Source organism: Rhipicephalus microplus, chromosome 10 (assembly GCF_043290135.1).
Source record: "Rhipicephalus microplus isolate Deutch F79 chromosome 10, USDA_Rmic, whole genome shotgun sequence".
NCBI lineage: Eukaryota > Metazoa > Arthropoda > Arachnida > Ixodida > Ixodidae > Rhipicephalus > Rhipicephalus microplus.
In genome coordinates this window covers 8095188-8114231 of record NC_134709.1, presented here as the reverse complement: position 1 = coordinate 8114231, position 19044 = coordinate 8095188, and the positions used below count along the sequence as shown (strand labels likewise).

Sequence of the window (19044 nt, the reverse complement as noted above, 5' to 3'; positions counted from 1 at the left end):
CTGCGCTATTAGCAGCAGATCAAAAGCAGTGGGAGCCGCAGCAGTAAGAACGGCCATTGATCAATTTCCCACCATTGGTTCCAAGATTGCAGACGTTTTTTGGCACAACTGTGCCCCGCTTGTAATTACGCGAAAATTTAATTTTTGAACCACTCGCGCCATTCCCTATAGTAATGTCCAGCGGTTGTTTTTTTTTCATGAATCAAGCAGAAACGATCAAGCAGAATTTTCTTGTGCCTCTTGATGCACTGAAGGTCATTTAGTGCCTCTGGTTCGATTACTAGTTAGTGATTAATTGTGAGCGGTACAACTGATATCACCAGGATAATTTTGAGAATTTCCTACTGCAGCGCATGTGTTCTTGTGAATTCACCTTAATTTCTCAGTAAGTAGGGCACTGTTGTTGATAATATTTTCGTTTCAGATGTTGTCATACATTGAGCTTTCACTCTGACGTAAATTGTTATTTGACTTAAGTGTCCCTTCAAGGAAAGTGCCGTGGCTTGACAGGGTTGAGATGAAATTCGCTGCCGATTCGAAATTCAAGAGCAAATTTAATGCGCAGAGATCTGGCTGCTGAACGGTGTGGGATGGGATTCAAGCCAGCCGATTGGATGTGGTGCATGAATGGTGTGGGGGCAGGAGGGAGGAGGGCTCTCCTGGAATGTCGTGAAAATGCGAAGATGGCAAGTGCTCGCTCAAATCTTTGTGGTAGGTGATTAGTCTCGGCTCATTCCTGCATTCGAGCACTAATTTGCTTTTCAGAAATATGAGCCTTTCAATTCTCAAAGCTCTCGACTGTGGACATGTTCTAACATTTTCGTCCAACTTCCTGCTCTTTAGATCGCCTGTGTCCAGGACCTGCTGCTGCTGACCTTATTCTGGATGCAGTCATTCCTTCAATCTGCCTGGAAGGTTCCAGTATCTTGCCTCAAGAGTTTCATCATATCCTCCCATTCTAGTGCCTCCTCTTCGACGTCGGTCCTCAAAGGCTGCCACTTTTCAGATGGTCAGTGCTTAGTGCTTGTCTGCTTGGCTACAGCGTTGCATTTATCCCATGATGCACCGCCGCTTCGCGAATTACTCGTCATGGCTGGTTTGGTGATAGTAATTGCTTTGTCCTGACCTTGTTACCTTAGCCAGAAAAGTGCTACATTTATCATATCTTTTCAATTACGGCTAGGCAGTGTAGCTCTTATAGCGATTCAAAAAGCCGTAACCCCTCAGGGAAATTAACGGGGGAAATTTACCCACCAATAATATTTTAAGCTCAAGGGTTTATCCTGGACAAGTTCTAAACAGTCTCAGGTTATTTTAACATTCTATTGTTACCGAAGCTGCATTTCTGGGTTGTGTATAGAACTTAAAATGCTTTGCTAAAACTGGGACTATTTTGTCTTACCAAATGCTCTAATTTTGTTGGCACAGCTATTCTAATTGCAAAGTTACTGATTTTATTGGATCTAACCATGGCTAATATGAACCCTAGCAAGCATTGGTGCTGTCCATGTTAACAGAATCTCAAAAAGGGCACTCTTATGCGAGACCCCCTAGTACAGGGCTTCAGATTAATCTGCACCACCCAGTGACTACGTACGATTAATCTGACCATCGTGCACTCTAGGATGCAAGTTGTAACATGTTGCCATTCAGTTTAGTTCTAATGACTCTTAAAATACTCATGGTTCAGCGCATATTTTGTGCATGAAGAAGCTAAATCAATCCAAGTTTCAGGAATCTATATAAGTGAATTAGAGAGTCTCAGATTTAAACTTTTCAGTTTAATAGTTGCAGGCATTGTGTGTTGTCATTATGGGTACTGTTTATGCATTGTCAAAATCAATTTAGGTATGACAATTTTTTTTCTCCCTGTCAGATGAAACACGTGCAGACTCTTCTTTTAATTATGCACTTGAATATGCACTTGAAGACCAAGACATCTCGGAATTACACTTCAGTGGATTCGAAAGCAACTTGGGCCAAGGAGAGTACTCGCCTAAAAGGTTTGTTCGAAATCTCAGTCCTAGTTGCCATGGAAAGCTGCAAAATTCCAATAAGTCAAGGTTATGTTTCACCAGTAGAACAACGCCTCAGGTGTTTAAAATAAGCAGTCTCTCCGCCGCGGTGGTCTGGTGGCTAAGGTACTCTACTACCGACCCACAGGTCGTAAGACTGAGTCCCGGCTGCGGCAGCTGCATTTTCGATGGAGGCAAAAATGCTGTAGGCCCGTGTGCTCAGATTTGGGTGCACATTAAAGAACCCTAGGTGGTTGAAATTTCCAGAGTCCTCCACTACGGCATATCTCATAGTCATATAGTATTGGTTTTGGGACGTTAAACCCCACATGTCAATAAATCAAAATAGGCAGTCCAGGTGCCAATAATCCCATATTCATTATTTTGGAAAGCATTGATCTGTTTTGTGGCTGCACACTTCTGGCGATATTGAAGATGCAGGAAATGTGCCGAAGCTTTATTTTTAATGTACAGGATCACTTTATGACACAAAGGGTTTGGATGGGGGATGGGCAGAATATGGAATGTATGGTAACTGAAAGACTAGGGGAAGGTGGTAGTGTAATTTCTGGTGCAAATGAAGGTTACCTAATCGTCTACTTAAAGGGACGCTGCTGCATGTTTTCAAGTAATCATCTTATGGCATCATTAAAAGAGCTTGCCTCTTTAATAGACTGCCACAAAAAAACTTTTGAAATCGTCAAGTACGAAAGGTACTGCAAGGCTTTATTGCATGCGCAAAGCATTTTCTCTCCTGTTACTCCAGTGAGCGTGCTGAAGGCTATGAAGGGAAAAGGGGGATGACAAGGGAGCAAGAATATGTGTCACGTAGTTGCCACAGATGAGAAGGAAGCAAGAAGATGCTGCCACGTGTCTTTCAACGCATAGGTATGTGGTAGCATCTGGAGGTGTCCATGCTAACTGCAGCTAAAGGGTGACACTTGCAATCGCATCAATGTTGTAAATGCTATATCGGGCAAACCGGGAGGTGTTTGAATGACCGTGTAATGGATCACAGAGCATTGCTAAGGGCCCAGCCTTCGTTGAATCTGTGCCTACATTTCAGACATTGCAAGTGCAACCCTTTACTTCGCAAAACAAAGGTATTGTCCCGGCACAGAGATAGGACAGCGAAAGAAGTTGCTGCGGCTTTTATATTCACAAGTATGGCGACACGTGTGTCACGAAATCTTCAATCGCATTGCACCATATAGAGATAGATTATCTAATACACTTTTTTGCTAGTTATACTTGTGTTTCCTTCAATAAAATTTCATTTACTAGTCTACGCTTGTGCGTGTGCCTTCTGTGTTCTCGTCTCTTTTTTGCACAGTTTTTGCAGTCTCTGCCTCCTGCGACGGAGACCGGGTCCAGATAAAAATTCTGCTTTGGTACATGCGTCGGCCACAATATAGTGGCACAAATGCAAAGCACTGCAACGAGGGGAGCCTAAAGGGTCCGTGTACTATGTGGAAGACTCGCACTCCATTTTTCTTTTTTATTGTATTCTTCAAATCTCGCCGCATGTGCCAGCAATTAAAGCTAGAAACAAATGCTGAGTTTTTTGCGACTGAAAAACGCCACATGTGGTGAACGCTGGAGTTGTCCCCACGGTGTTCTGGCATACGCAACGCCGTTATAGACTCTACACATGCAGCCCATCGTTTATAGTACATACGCCAGCCACAGTTGTGTTGGGGGCGCTGTAACGAGGGCGCCTAGAGGGGCTGAAAGCGCTGAACATTATCTGACACGCTGTGGGGCAGAGTGTGCTCACCTAAATTATTTTTTTACACCGTGGTGGTTTATGCTATCGTATGTCTAGAGAAGAGGGAACAGTTTCTAGCACATTTTGTGAATTATTTGTAGATTCTAGGTCGCGTTCTGCGATAGATTTGGCTTGCATACTTTCATGAGCCTATATTATAGATAAGTAGCATTTTTTTGACAGTGCTGAAAAAGTGTTGCACGGCCCCTTTAAGTAAAAAATGGAGTTTCATAGGCCATGCTGTGTGTAGAGCAGGTCACTGTTCATCAAGGTATGCAAAATGCCGTAGAGCATGGCAGTGACATGGGTGAAGTTCTGAAAATTGGGGACTAGCTGTTATAGACCTCTGATAGCTGAATGCATGTTAAGGTGGAGAGGTACTTGTCCCGATTTCTACAACATAGAATTTTGATGGTGAAGCTTGTAAGAAAACTGTGTTAATGCTAGAAATCTGACACTGAGCCATCTTGCCCTTGTTATTTCCAACTTCCTCGTCATCTCTCGCAGTCCTAGGCTGTGCACGTTTATTTTTCTTCAAAAATCGTGGGTAGCCAAGCATATCTTCAGAGGCAGAATGGTGCAGAAAATTGCCTGATTTTTTTTTTCTAGATGTGCATGGGCTACTACAATGTATTATTCTTCCTCCAACAGGTCGACACCCAGGCCTCTTAGGCATAGGAGTGACCCCCGATTGCGCAGCACACCAACAGCCTTATTCATGTCTCGGCGTGCAAGGTTGGTGAGCTTCATTTTACAGTGAAAGCGGTTATGAGATCACAGCTCGGATCACGCCCCACTGTAAAGTTGTTCGCCGCCGCCACCGATGGCGAAATTAGAAAAGGAAGAACCTAGCACCAATGACATAGTAGGGCTCAAACCCGGGTGCGTTGGGTGCCAGCTCAGTATTTTACCACTGAGCTACACCGGTGCTTGTGACTTGTCACAACTTGCGCTAGGCAGGCTTGATGTTGGGAAAGCAATCACGTTAATATGACTTACAAAAGGTTTGAAAACAGCGAAAGAGCAACCAGTCGTCGCACAATGCGAATAGCGTAACGAGTGGGTCATCCAAAGCTCCAACCCATTACAAAAGCTTGTTCTTGTTCCCCTATTAACTGTGGCGCATACCCACTTCAGCCATAATTCTTCATCGTTGTCAGCCGCTGCATGAACAATTGGCACAAAATTCCTTGCAAGTGTTTAGTGGATACCACAATTCTCAGAAGAATGGCGAAAAATAGCATAGCAAATGCCGGCATACTACCAAAAAATTTGTAATAATAATGCAGTAGTGGGTATCAAGCTTGTGTGCTTGCAGTAGTTACCCAATGAATGCTTGAAAAGGCTCTGCAAGGCTGCTCTTCTAGCTTTCGCTGTGACTGTTCTGCGCCTTACGCGCAGGCCTAGCATTTTTTTTGTTGTTGTTGTTAGCTCAAAATGCTCCCATTGGCATAGTTTTCTACTACAATTTAAAGAAGAGGAGCAATTCAATCCTGCAGGCGTTTAAATATCCTCACAGTGTTGGGTAAAACGGCATAGGTAGTGAATTTTCAGAGCACCCGCTTCTATTGCTCATGGATCTTCGTTAACCACCAGCCTTTTCCCAACAAGTAGAGGTGCGTTCTAGCCATATGCTTGGTTATGTACTCGTCCCTAAAGTTGAAGATCTTCAAAGGTCTCTGGGCGCACCTTGTCCCACTACAGCCCGGTGGAATGGTGAAGCATTGCAGCGGCTGCCAGGTATCTGCCATTAAAATAGTTGAAATGGGTACAAGTGCACCGTCAGCACAGTGGCATTTCAATGTGCTTGGGTGGATGTCAACTCTGTGGGACATTGGCAGCAAGGGACAAGCAAACCTAAAAATAATGTCACATTTTTCTCAGTATATAGGGCAGAAGGGTGTCTCTGGTCATGTTCCCTTTCTTCGCCTCTCCTGCTTGGTTTACGGACTGCTGCATGTATTAAATAATGGAAAAAAAAAACCTCCAGAGACTGAACTCGAAGCTATTGTTTAGGTTACCGCCGCAGGTTCAGCATAACAAAGCCAATCCTTTGTGCCGGCCAAGTTGGAGAGTAACATTTCAAAGGCCATTCACACGTATTGACTGTGACTCGCCAAGTTTTCAGATGCAGCCGCACTATATAGACTTGCCCGCTTTCTCAGATTTTCTATAAAGCTTATAAATTTGAGCTTTTTTAAAATATTGTCCAAATTAAAATAGGTTGCTTGCAAAAAGTTTTGCTTTTAGCAAGAATTGCTTTTGTTGTCACTAGACTCCTTTTGGTGGTACATGTCCACTGCTTGCCATGTCCTACGCCAATAACTGTTTGTAAAATGCATGTTTGGCAGGAAGTGTGTGTGTGTCTGTAGGTGCATTCATGTTCTATAAAATGCTAAGCATCAGACTTGTGCGAATATTTGAATGAATATTACAGTATTCGAATTCGCTTCAATTCAAATTTGTTATTGAAAATTTTGAAGTATTCGAAATGAACGAATAGGTGTCTATTAGTCCGCTCCTAACTCCTGTGAAGGTGGTTTCATTGCAGTGGAGAGCTGCTAAGCCGCAAAAACATTATAGTATTGGAAATGTGCATTGCCGCAAAGCCCCACTTTAAGGTTAAATTTAACATTTTACCATCACATTGATTCACCATTTTTGACGTTCAGAAGCTTGTTATACCGGCTTATATTCTCTAATTATAGCAAATATTAAAGCATAACATATTTTCAGGTTATCACTTGCATTTTACTAAAAGTCAAATCCTGCAATTATTGAGTTTCTTTGAACCGAAAAAATGGCATTTTCACAGGTCTTGTTTCAATTTTGAAATATATATATATTGTGCAGGCTAGTTGCATCATGACAAATATGCCCATTTTCCTTTATAACGTGTGATATACACTATTCGAATTCGATTCAAAATTATTCGACTAAGATAACTATTCGCTTCAAATTCACTTCGCGCCTGAAATTCTCTAATCGAACAAACCTAAGCATGCAACATCGGCACACATTAGCTCTTAGTACTATGTATTTTGATGGGGAGACAATGCTGGAATGTATTCGCGACAGAACACTTTACATTTTCCAGATCATTCAAACACTTCATGGTTTATGGCACAGAGTATAGACTTCTGGATTTAAGTAGACCTTCCAGTGCCCTACTTTACCTCTTTCATTAACCATGGCTATTTGCCATGCATTCTCCGTGCCTGAATTTGGAGTTTGTACTAGGTATCAAAACACTGCTTTGACAAGTGAGGGTTTGAGACTTCTTGACAGCTACGCACGAAAATGGCATAGTGAGACACAAAATGCACTTAGTGCACTGTATAGTTAGTCTGTCAATAAACTATGCTGCAGGGTACATAGTTAATTGGATGCCCTCCAGGCTAAGTTGTCTGCCCTTTTTCTCATTAGCTTTCCTTAAAAAGCACTCGTAGGCACTAACACATATGAAACTGAAAAAAAGGATTTTTGTTCGCGAATTTTTGCATCTGTATCTGCCATACTTGGAAAAATCATGGCATTCGCGAACTGTGTCCATTTCAGGCTTTACTCTGCCATCAAGCCAGTGCCTTTCAATCTCAGTGCGAATGATGCAACGGTCAAGAAACTTTTCCCAGTAAGTAGTGTGGTGTTTGTAGCAGGTGCATAACTGACAGCACTTTTGTCACTGCCCTGCTGTTTTGCCTTTTCTTGAAGGTATAGATTATGTACTTTCTTCCAGTGGACATGTTTCAAAATCCGTAAAGCAGCTTTTCTATGCCAAAAGAATTTTTGCACCATGTCAGGGAAAGCAGTGTATGTTGTCGTGTGAAGTGTATTCAGTGTGTCAGTGCACAAGTGTGCGTTGCCTTAAAACACCTGCATCAAGAGGCACAGAACCAGGTGTTCTTTTTTTTTTCCCCCAGCATGACTCTTCCTTCTGGACAGCTACTGTTGACGATTGCTCTGGCTGTCGCGTTTGGTACTGCCTGAAACATTTTTGCATTTTACTATACGTTTTAATCATTCAGTAGCAGCTGCGAAGTACTTCACTAGATATCTGTGGTGTACTGGTGCTGAGCCATTTAGCATCATGACATCCCCGACCCCTTCCCTCTGGCCATGCACATGAGGTTTGCTGCATTTATTTGTAGCCCTAGAATTGTTTCGTACGTCTTGGACTCGCACACTATTCTTTTTCAAGAATTCTTGATGTATGCACCACTGGCTTTTGCTTAAGTTGAACCAGCCACCCTGGCTGAGCACGTGAAACTCGACAATGCACATAACTGCACCTAGGGTGGCCTGCAGTACTACTGTGCACAAATTTTTCCAGTGTGTAAAAGTTGCATTGTACACTTTGAAAATGTTCGGTTTACAATGTCTCGGCTGGTGTGGTTTATCCTAGCACACAGTTTTAGTGTAAGAAGGTGCTTAGCAGTGTGCTGTACCACATTTTCATGTGGTAGTTACAACAATTGCGTATTATGCATTGCTGTATTTTTGTTTTCTTAATTGCAGTTTAATCTGGAGCAGTAGCGCTCCGACATCTGTTTTTTTTTAATTTACAATATAATCCAGGCATTGCAGAATGTATATTCCTTTGGAAAATCAGTGTCTTACTTTATGCCAATAATTGTCATTCATTCTGGTCCCACTTTTTGCGAATTCCTTGATGAGCACACCTTTAAACTCGAAGGAATGCGGGGGTTGTCTTGCTTGACAGCACAAATTTGTAGCTCTTTGCTCACATGGGGGGCAACTAAACATCATAAAACTCTTGGAGCTTGGCACAGATGAAATATAAGGAGGGCGTATTTTCTTTAGTGGGATTTCTAGTCGCATCAAGAAACCTTGCTCATTTTCATCTCATGAAAGTAGTATGTCATACTGACAAACGTGCCGGTATGACTTATTGCCGGCTAGGGAAAGCGTGTGGCATAGCGCCATTTAATTAAGCCTACTGCACACTTTCAACAGGGGGCTACGTGAACGCGCTGGGCTGCCAATCGCTGCTGCTTCGTTATGGGGGACCGTGTTCAAGCACGCAACGCTTTGCAGAAACCCAAGCAGCTCGCTGTTGTGGAGTTTCGCGTTGCTGGTGGCAGGCACCAAGAAACCATGCTGTATTGGCGCTAACATGCGCACAGTATAGCAAGCGTAGCACTATTTTATTCATACTGCACACTTACGATGAGTGACAGCCCGAAAGCGCCTGCGTTCGCTGCCAGGTTTGCTGAAGCATCGAGATGTGCGCATCACTTGCATAAAGCTCGTCATGACCGCGTTAGCCCAACAGGCTCTCGCCGCATCTGTGCTCGGTCTGAAGCAGAGTGGGCTTTTTCTACGGCAAGTGGATCAATAGACTTGGCGTGCGTCAACTAGGAAAAGCACTGCACACAATTAGCCAATAGACGATTTGACCCTCTGCGACTGTGATGCATTGAAAAGAGAGAAAAAAAAAAAGCTTTTGCTTGCAAGCACATCACGGAACGAGTATCACGGGAAGCCAAATATGTCCATCTTGTTGCCGTACCACGCTACGTATCCTGGACCCCCCAGTGGCCTCTAAATGGTCTTTGGCGTCCCCACCACGTGCTATCGCACGGTTGGGCGGGAGTGACACTCTTTTCTGCACTTCGGCAGAAATGAAGAAATTGCTTTGTGGTGCACTTTGGGCAATATTTTTTGCGGTACTAGATTTATTCCTTTTTTGGCGGCGATGGTACTCATCCGGAGATGCAAATTTGCAGCTGGTGGTTAATGCGTAGCACGTTTAGTGCATAGTTATGCCACCATTCCTGGCAGGTACGTATTAATGAGGTTTCACAGTACTATATAGAAACTTAAGCCGGTTTTTCTGCCTTTTTGTTTTTATAGCTTCCAACCCCAGTGTTTTCTTTCTTTAGGAAATACTTTAAAATTGATTAGTTTACAAGGAGGCTCCTGGATTAGTAGGCAATATCTTTCTAGCCTATTTATAACTTTGGTTGAGGATCTCTATCTTGACGTGTGCTGCCTGTTATGTTCAACATTGCACTTAGTTATTTCTTTGTTTACTTGTTTTTGTTTGCTTTATCGTACGCTTTTTCTTTATAGGCAGATGATGAAGCGATGTCTTCAAGTGGCGACGACTCCTTGTAAATAATGTCCGGTGTCCTCCGTCCTCTTGTTTCAGCTAGTCAACTGAGTAATGTGGTTCAGTGTTGTACATAATGGAATTGCAACTGTTGTATTAGCAGCATTTAGAAAATGTTTATACAAGCTTTTCTTGTAATTTTACTTGTTTTATAGCTTATTGTTGTGTTCGCTTTGCCAGAAGAACACATTTTATATTGCGCATTCACGTGGCAGTATATTAAAACTGGCCGTTGCCAAGATATCAATGTTGTGAGAGTTTTGCGTATATTTTTTTCCATGTGCCCATTGCACTCTTTTTTTGTATTGAACTTTTATTGTGTTGTAGTAGTATTTCGTGCTGTATATAAGCACTGCTTGCTTTTTATATTTGATGTTTATGACTTATCTTAATGTTTACGACATATATTTTACATTTATGACACTTTACGTTTACAACATGTTCATTTGACAGCGGGTAAAGTTAAGTAATTTTTAATGTTCTTAGTTTTTCTTTATTCTTTAGGGACACATTGTTCTTGTAAGTTTAGTTTTTATTTTATTATTTTACTATAACCAGCACAATAAATTTAGCAGCATGTTATTGTTGTAGTCAAATGGCTGTTTGTAGTTTGTCAAAATCTGTGGGTTATTTTATTATTATTATTATTATTATTATTATTATTATTATTATATTTTTAATGACGTGTCCTTAATGGCAAACAGGCATTTGACATTGTTTTATGAAAGTCTGAAAGTTTGTTTCTTTGAACAATGCACTGTAAATTTCAGTCGGTGCCTAACTGTGTCAGACGCCTTTAGTACGTTATGTACATATTGCATTGATGCAGGAAGCAGAGTCTGAATAAACCGATTTTAAATATGGCAGCTGCGTTTATTATCTGTTGCACATAAATATGAAGTACTGTTATGTACTTTTTTTTTTTAATTCCTTGCTACCTATTTGCACCTTATGGTCGTTCTATTGCTTTGTGTAGATGACCTTGCGTGGATGAAGCATGATCTCTAAATAGTTGACTTTGGCTCAGCTTCAGATTTGACTAACTTGCGTAAAAGTTGATTATATTGTGCAAGGTGCATTCTCTAGTTCTTGGTTCGACTTTTATTGGTCGGTTCTGATTTTCTGCTTTTTTATGGTAGCCCCGCTGCGGTGGTCTAGTGGCTAAGGTTGCTGACCCACATTTCGCTGGATTGAGTCCCGGCTGCGGTGGCTGCATTTTCAATGGAGGCGGAAATGTTGTAGGCCCGTGTGCTCAGATTTGGGTGCACGTTAAAGAACTTCAGGTGGTCTAAATTTCCGGAGACCTTCACCACGGCGTCTCTCATAATCATATCGTGGTTTTGGGACGTTAAACCCCACAAATCAATCAAATCAGTTTTTCTATGGTACTTGTAGCATCATCTCGTGTGAATGCATAGGGTAGTCCACATCCAAAGAAAACTCCTAGTTAGTTTTCAGAAACTCCTATAACCCGATGCTTAAAGGGACACTAAAGTGCTAAATGATTTTTTGCGCATTAGTAAAGTGCAATTTTACAACACCAAAAACACCACATTTACTGCGACATGACTCTTAATATGCAAGCAAACTCTCGAAAAAAAAATTGTGGGTGGAGGCTTTGTGAGATTCCTGCACGAAACACCATGAAATAGTAAACTTTGGGGTAATCTATTGGGTCCTTCATAGCTTCTACTCAATAAAAATGTGCATTGTCTTCTGTGAGAGCCGTAGAACTAGCACTTAAAGTCTCTGAAAATTTCATCGAGCTAATGTCACAAAAATACAAAAAACGCATTATGAAATTTGTGATGTCACATGCGAATATTTTGCCGTGACATTCAGTGAAATTTTAACCTTGATTTTTTCGCCTAATAATCTCCTAATGAACTTATGGCGGTCAAAATTATGGCATTAGAGTTCGCAGAGTGTAGTTTATAATTCTGAACCAAGCCATTATTTCTCCTCAATGTCCCATTAATATGCAATTTGGAGAATTATGTCATCTGTAGACACCATGATTAGATGCCATATAGTGGACTTACCTTATGGAGATCAAAAAGTGTTCTAGTTTTACTAGCTCAAATGCTAATGAGATGTTCATGCTGGATGTGATCTACTCTGTTTATCAATGGCTCTGATGTATGTAGCCAGCTCATCTGATCATACTGCTTACTGAATTTATTTTGTGCTCAGTGAGAAAGTTTGTTCAGTTGAAGGTTTCAGCCAAAAACAAATTAGTACAGCTGTTATCGAGTGAATGTCTGCAAACCCGCTCGGAAAGATTAACTGAAGAATTGGTGTCAGAATTTTGCAAAAGTAAAGCATGCAGTTTTTTTCTTAAGCATAGCTTGCATTGTAAGATTTTGAGAATTGTTTAGCCAGTATCTGCAGAGTAGAGGAACTATTTGGTGTAGTACAGCACTTTCCTGGCTGCAATGGTTTTTTTGTGGTGATGTTCTCATTTTTTTAAGGTGATCTGGAAGGTTCACGTTCAAAAAGATTTCTGAACTTGTTTACATTCTAGTCATTGGCAGACTACATGGCACATTTAATCACCGTAGTATGTGCTTGCACATAAATGTTTCATTAAAAGACAACAATAAATGTTGTAAAATATAAAGATCATACTTTTAGGATGGAGAAGTGGTGGAAGCCGTAGTTGTGCTCACCTTCCCCCTTTTCCTTCAGGGAGCTCCTAGATCTCGTGGCACCGCCACCCTGCCACCTTGGTTCGTACACCCTAATAAACCCAGTTTGCATCTGCATTTTAATGCAGTCACGTTAGAAACCTTGATTGATTGATTGATGATTGATTTGTGGGGTTTAACGTCCCAAAACCACCATTTGATTATGAGAGACGCCGTAGTGGAGGGCTCCAGAAATTTTGACCACCTGGGGTTCTTTAGCGTGCACCCAAATCTGAGTACACGGGCCTACAACATTTCCGCCTCCATTGGAAATGCAGCCACCGCAGCCAGGAATCGAACCCGCGATTTGCTGGTAAGCAGCCGAGTACCTTAGCCACTAGACCACCGCGGCGGGGCACGTTAGAAACCTTGTTTCATAGAAGTTTCAGTGTCGACATTGTTGGTTCTGGAAAAAAAAAATGTAAACTTTGTCCTTGAGTGACAATTCGAGATAGATAAAGGGGTGAAACAGCTTTGCCTAAAGCCACTCCATCACATCTACTACTTAGCCTGCATGAATGCACCTTAGCTTTGCCATTGGGTACCAAACTTGTTTTTTTGCATCGAAGCAACTCTGTTGCACAGAACTCGTTTAGAGCGCCATACTGCGCCGCAGCACGTGGATTTAGCTGCAAGGTGCGACAGCCATCTAGCACTGCGCTCGAACACTTTATCGAAACTGAGTAGATTTATTGGGGCTTTGATCAGCTGTGGAGGTTGGCTGTGCAGGCAGAACGAGTCATAGGAGAAAAAGTTCTCCACTTGGCAAAAGAACTTTTCCTGGCACCTTCTCTCTCTATTAGAATTTTATTTCTTCTTGCTCTTGGCCATTGAATATACCTCCATTGAATATACCTCCATTGACTTTTGAATATACCTCCATTGCATACCGCTTGCTTGACAAAGCTATATATGCCAAGTTGCTTATGAAGGTCTGCAAGCTTTTCTTTGAGGTTTGAATGTCTTCTTATTTTCAGCCTACAGTAACTTTTCCTGAACGACATGCAGCAGGAGATGCCGTTTATGCTACTCACCATCACAAGCATCAGGCACAAAAAAAAAAAAACACAATGCAGCTATATTTAGTGTGCAAAATTACCTTCCTCTGTCGTGCACTTTCATAATGAAAATGACACATCACAATTTGCTGCATTTCACTGCAAACAGATATAACGTGCACAGGCTTTATACAAAGCAACGCAAACTGACCACAGCATATGCTGAGGTGCCAATGTGTGACGGCGATGACAGTGCATCTGACTCCTCTGATGGTAGTGAAAGTGCCACATATGTGGCTTCTATTTCGTGTGATTATTATGTACAGACAATCTTTGTTTTGTAAAGGGGTTTATTGGCGACTGTTGCGTCGGTGGTCCTACGATGAAACACTATCGGGAAAGAGCAATGGTCAAGCAGATGCCGGCGATGATCGGCACGAGCCGAGCGAGAGAAGCCCAGCACCCAGTACCCAAGCGGTGGCGATGTTGCTTGCCAACGATGTGTTTTCTTCTTTACAGTTTGCCCCCGCCGAAAAAGAGCCATCCAGGGGACCTAAGAGTCTGGAGCCAGAGGGCTATAATATGGCTTAAGGCGGGCGACGTGGACGATGTCACGTCCTTGCCGGCGCATGTCGTCAGATGGGGAAAGTGGTTCAATAAGAAAATTCACCGGCGAGGTTTGCTCCAAAACGCGGTATAGTCCCTCGTACTTTGGAACGAGTTTTGAGGAAAGGCCGGGGGTTTGGTAAGGAACAGCCAGCCATACAAGTGATCCCGGGGAATAGCTGTGGCTCTGTGAAGAGTCGGCGTTGTTTTCTTTCTGGCGCTGCTGTTCTTGCGATGTAAATGTGCGTGCGAGTTCACGGCACTCTTCCGCATTTTGGGCAGCTTCGGACACAGATGGGCATTCGGATGCATCAGAACGATATGGAAGGAGAGTGTCGATGGTGTGGGATGGTTCGCGTCCATAAAGAAGAAAGAAAGGTGAAAATCCAGTAGTAGACTGTGCCGCGGTGTTGTATGCGAACGTGATGAATGGAAGAATGCGATCCCAGTTAGTATGATCGGATGTCACATACATCGCGAGCATATCTCCAAGGGTGCGGTTAAATCTATCCGTGAGCCCGTTAGTCTGCGGGTGGTATGCCGTGGTCTTGCGATGAACAACATGGCATTCAGAAAGCAGAGACGTGACGACTTCTGATAGGAAAGCTCGACCTCGGTCACTTAGTAGTTCTCGAGGTGCACCATGTCATAGTATGAAGCGATGAAGGACGAAGGATGCTACGTCCCGCGCTATGGCACTTAGAAGGGCGGCGGTCTCAGCGTAGCGTGTTAAATGGTCCACAGCGACTATGATCCACTGATTTTCATCTGATGTTGTCGGTAGAGGGCCATAGAGATCAATTCCGATCCGATCGAAAGGTTTGGCAGGGCACGGAAGTGGTTGAAGCGCACCGGACGAGTGAAAAGGCGGGGGACTTGCGGCGTTGGTAGTCAGGGCAGCCCATAACAAATTTTGTAACAAAATTATACATTCTGCGCCAGTAAAAGCGATGGCGAATGCGTTCGTAAGTTTTGAAAACTCCGGCATGACCACATTGGGGATCGTCGTGAAAGAAGGCGCAGATTTGTGATCGCAAGCTGCGCGGGACAACCAAAAGCCACTTACGACCTTCAGGGGCGTAGTTGCATCGGTGTAGCAGCCGATCACGTATGGCGAAATGAGCAGCTTGACGTCGGAGAGATCGTGGTACCGCAGTGGTTGACGAACCAGCGAGACAGTCAAAAAGGGAAGCGATCCACGGGTCCTTGTGTTGTTCACTGGCAAAGGAGTCGAGGTCGAGAGATGCGACGGAGTTGGTACCAGTGGTTCCGCAGGCCGAGTCGGGAGGTAAAGGCGAACGCGACAGGGCGTCGGCGTCAGAATGCTTGCGTCCGCTGCGATAGATGACGTGAATGTCGTACTCCTGGATTTGCAGTGCCCACCGAGCTAGGCGGCCAGAAAGATCCTTCAATGTGGCGAGCCAACAAAGTGCATGGTGGTCAGTTACCAGGTTGAATGGGTGACCGTACAAATAAGGGCGGAACTTGCGAAGCGCCCACACTAGCGCAAAGCACTCCTTTTCAGTGACGCTGTAATTGGCCTCAGCTTTAGTAAGCGTGCGACTCGCATAAGCGACGACCTATTCGGAGTAGCCCGGCTTGCGTTGGGCGAGGACAGCACCAAGACCAACCCCGCTAGCGCCTGTGTGAACTTCCGTTGCAGCTGTTGGGTCGAAATGCCGAAGAATTGGAGGAGATGTTAGCAGACTACGGAGCGTGGCAAACGCAACGTCGCAGTCAGGAGACCAGGATGAAAGGTCTGCGTCACCGCGTAGGAGGTTGGTCGGTGGTGACATGATCGACGCAAAATTTCGCACGAAGCGCCAGAAGTACGAGCATAGTCCAACAAAACTGCGTAATTCTTTCAGTGTAGTAGGTTTCGGGAACTCAGCGACTGCTCGCAGTTTTGCAGGGTCGGGTAGAACACCATGCTTGGACATAATTTGTCCCAAGATGGACAGCTCTCGCGCGGCGAAGCGACACTTTTTAAGGTTCAGTTGGAGCCCAGCGTTGGTTAAACACGTCAGAACCAGTTGGAGCCGAAGCAGATGTGTAGGAAAATCGGGAGAGAAAACGACAATGTCGTCGAGGTAGCATAGACACACAGACCACTTCAGTCCACGCAGTGTGTTGTCCATGAGTCGTTCAAACGTGGCAGGAGCATTACAAAGCCCAAATGGCATTACGTTAAAGTCGCACAGGCCATCTGGTGTAATGAACGCAGTTTTCTGGCGATCAGCTTCTGCCATAAGAACCTTTTAGTATCCTGATCGTAAGTCTAAGGAGGAGAAGAATTCGGCTCCTTGGAGGCTGTCAAGGACGTCGTCGATGCGCGGTAATAAATAGACGTCTTTCCGCGTCACCTTGTTTAATCGCCGGTAGTCGACGCAAAATCGAATTGATCCATCCTTCTTTCGAACTAGAACGACAGGAGATGCCCAAGGACTGTGCGATGGTTGAATGACGCGACGGCGTAGCATCTCTTCGACCTGGTCGTTGATGACGTGACGTTCTGCAGCAGAGACACGGTATGGTCTTTGATGCAATGGCTGGTGTGAACTGGTGTCAATGTAGTGGTGCACTATGGAAGTTCGACCCAATTGTGGCTGAGAAACGTCGAATGAATTCGCGAAGTGCTAAAGGAGATTAAGAAGCTCGGCGCGTTCATGGGCACTTAAGGTGTCGGCGACAGAACTCGAGAAGGTGTCACTCAACGAGCATTCCAGTGGGGAAAGGGCATGAAGTTTGGTCGAGGCACTACTGCACGATTCGTCTGGCATGTTAAGGAATAAAGAGGAATTGAGGTACTCCACTCGACCGAGACATTCACCGGAAAGTAGCGTAAGCGGTGCAGAAAGGTTGTTGTGGACGAAAATATTGCTTCAGCCAGCAGTGACGTCAAGTGTAGCGAAAAGCAAGGAAACGGCTCTGCGGCTCATGAAGATGTCGGAAGGTGTAAACATTACTGTAGCATTGTTATGGTCATCGCAGCAAACAGGGACAACGGCAAGAGAGGCTGGCGGAATTTCAGTGTCTTCACGCACGACGAGTTTCGGGGACCGCTCAAAAGTTTCATGCAAAGGTTCGTCAGGCAGGTGCGAAAATTGAACTTCAGCGTGTGCGCAGTCGATGACGGCATGATGATGCGACAGGAAGTCCCACCCGAAGAAAACGTCATGCCAGCACACCGAAAGGACGATGAACTCGACAATGTACATAGAGCCTTGGATGAATATGCGGGCTGTACAGGTGCCGAGAGGTCGAACTGGTTGTGCGCTAGCCGTACGAAGCGATAGTCCAGAGAGCGGCGTGGTCACTTTGCATAGGGAGCGGCAGATCTGGGCGGCTATAACAGAAACGGCAGCACCTGTGTCGATGAGGGCAAAGGTAGAAACACCATCGACAGATATGGCGACGACGTTAGCAGGTGAAGTGCGAGGACTTGGGCATTTCGACGTTGGCGCAGTTCTTGCCTCTGGAACTCCGGCGTTCAGTTTTCCCGGTTAGGGGAAGTGGGTCGGGGACTCATTGGGGACAGAGATCGCCTGCAAGGAGACGGCGAGCGGGGAGAGTGAGTCGGAGATGGGGGCTGGGGTGACTGAGACACGGCAAGGTTAGTGTAGCCATACTGCGGTGAGGGGTAGGGAGCAGGTAAATGCGTGGGCTGCGGGTCATACGGTAACGACCAAGTAGCGTTGTGTTGCGATTGGAAGCGACGACGACAATATCGTGCCACGTGTCCTGGAGTACCGCAGGCGTATCAGATTGGTTGATTGTCAGCAGTGCGCCAGGAATGGCTGACTCGTGGTGCGGCTCAAGGTGTCGAAAGAGGTGCAGACATGGGGGACAAATGCTACTGGCGGAGTCTGCTGCATACCACCTGGACATAAGTAAGAGGCCCGGCCACGGGCTGCATAGCCGGCGCATGGGGAACAGGCATGGTCACAGGCTGCTGGTGGGCAGCGACGGGAACAGCCTGAGCTATCTCTTCGGCAATAACGTCGCGGAGTGGGGAGGGCAGACGAGAGGACGGCGGCTGCTGCGTGAAAGGAATCAACGATAGCTGCCGATCTACTTCTTCACGCACAAAGTCTTCGATCTCTTGCAGAGTTGTTGAGTAATCAGGAACAGAAGAAAGACTAGATAGTGAGTCAGTGTGTGAGGAAAATGGCTGAGTTGGGGCGCGCTGCTTCCTCGACCGAAACTTTGACATAAAGTCACAAGTTCAGCAACTGTGGCAGCATTGCGTGCCAGGAGCATCTGAAATGCGCCGTCATTTATCCTTTTGAGGATGTGTTGAATCTTCTCCGACTCGGGCATGGCGGTGTTCACACGATTGCAAAGACCAATAATGTCTTCGATGTAACTGGTGAACGATTCAGATGGCTTCTGTGCGCGAGTCCGCAAGCGTTGTTCGGCTCTGGACTTGCGGACAGCGGGTCGGCCGAAAACGTCAGCAAACGACGTTTTGAAGATGGACCACGTCGTAATGTTGTTTTTGTGGTTGTTATACCACATTTCGGCCACGTCAGTGAGGTAAAAGATGATGTTAGTCAACTTGTCCGCGTCATCCCACTTGTTGTTTGCGCTCACCAGTTTGTAGTTAGCGAACCAGTCTTCCACGTCGGTCTCATCAGCTCCGCTAAAGACCTTGGGCTCTCGCAAATGAAGAACGCCGGGGTTGCTGGGGGATGGAGTGGAAGAGCCAGGGTGCGCGTTGTTGGTAGCCATGATGGGAGGTAGGGTTCGGTTGCGCAGCTCCAGGTTTAGGCGACGGCGAATGGCAGCACCCAGGTTCAGGCGATGGGGAATGTCAGCACCCTCCACCAATTGAAAA

At 44.8% G+C, this 19044-nt stretch overlaps 1 protein-coding gene across 2 annotated transcripts in view; it reads left to right on the top strand.

Moving 5' to 3' along the window:
• Positions 1–10782, top strand: part of LOC119180610 (membrane-associated tyrosine- and threonine-specific cdc2-inhibitory kinase) — a 41004-nt gene extending 30222 nt beyond the window's left edge. Inside the window, exons 9-13 of one of the 2 annotated variants that reach the window (XM_037431723.2) lie at positions 844–1009; positions 1877–2003; positions 4435–4518; positions 7342–7414; positions 9877–10782. In XM_037431723.2, the coding sequence (XP_037287620.2) occupies positions 844–1009; positions 1877–2003; positions 4435–4518; positions 7342–7414; positions 9877–9921 (495 nt within the window). In that variant the 3' untranslated portion in view covers positions 9922–10782. Of the gene's footprint in view, positions 1–843; positions 1010–1876; positions 2004–4434; positions 4519–7341; positions 7415–7703; positions 7914–9876 lie in introns of those variants that run through there. The other variant, XM_075874980.1, reaches the window with a different exon arrangement.
• Positions 10783–19044: the final 8262 nt, after the last annotated feature.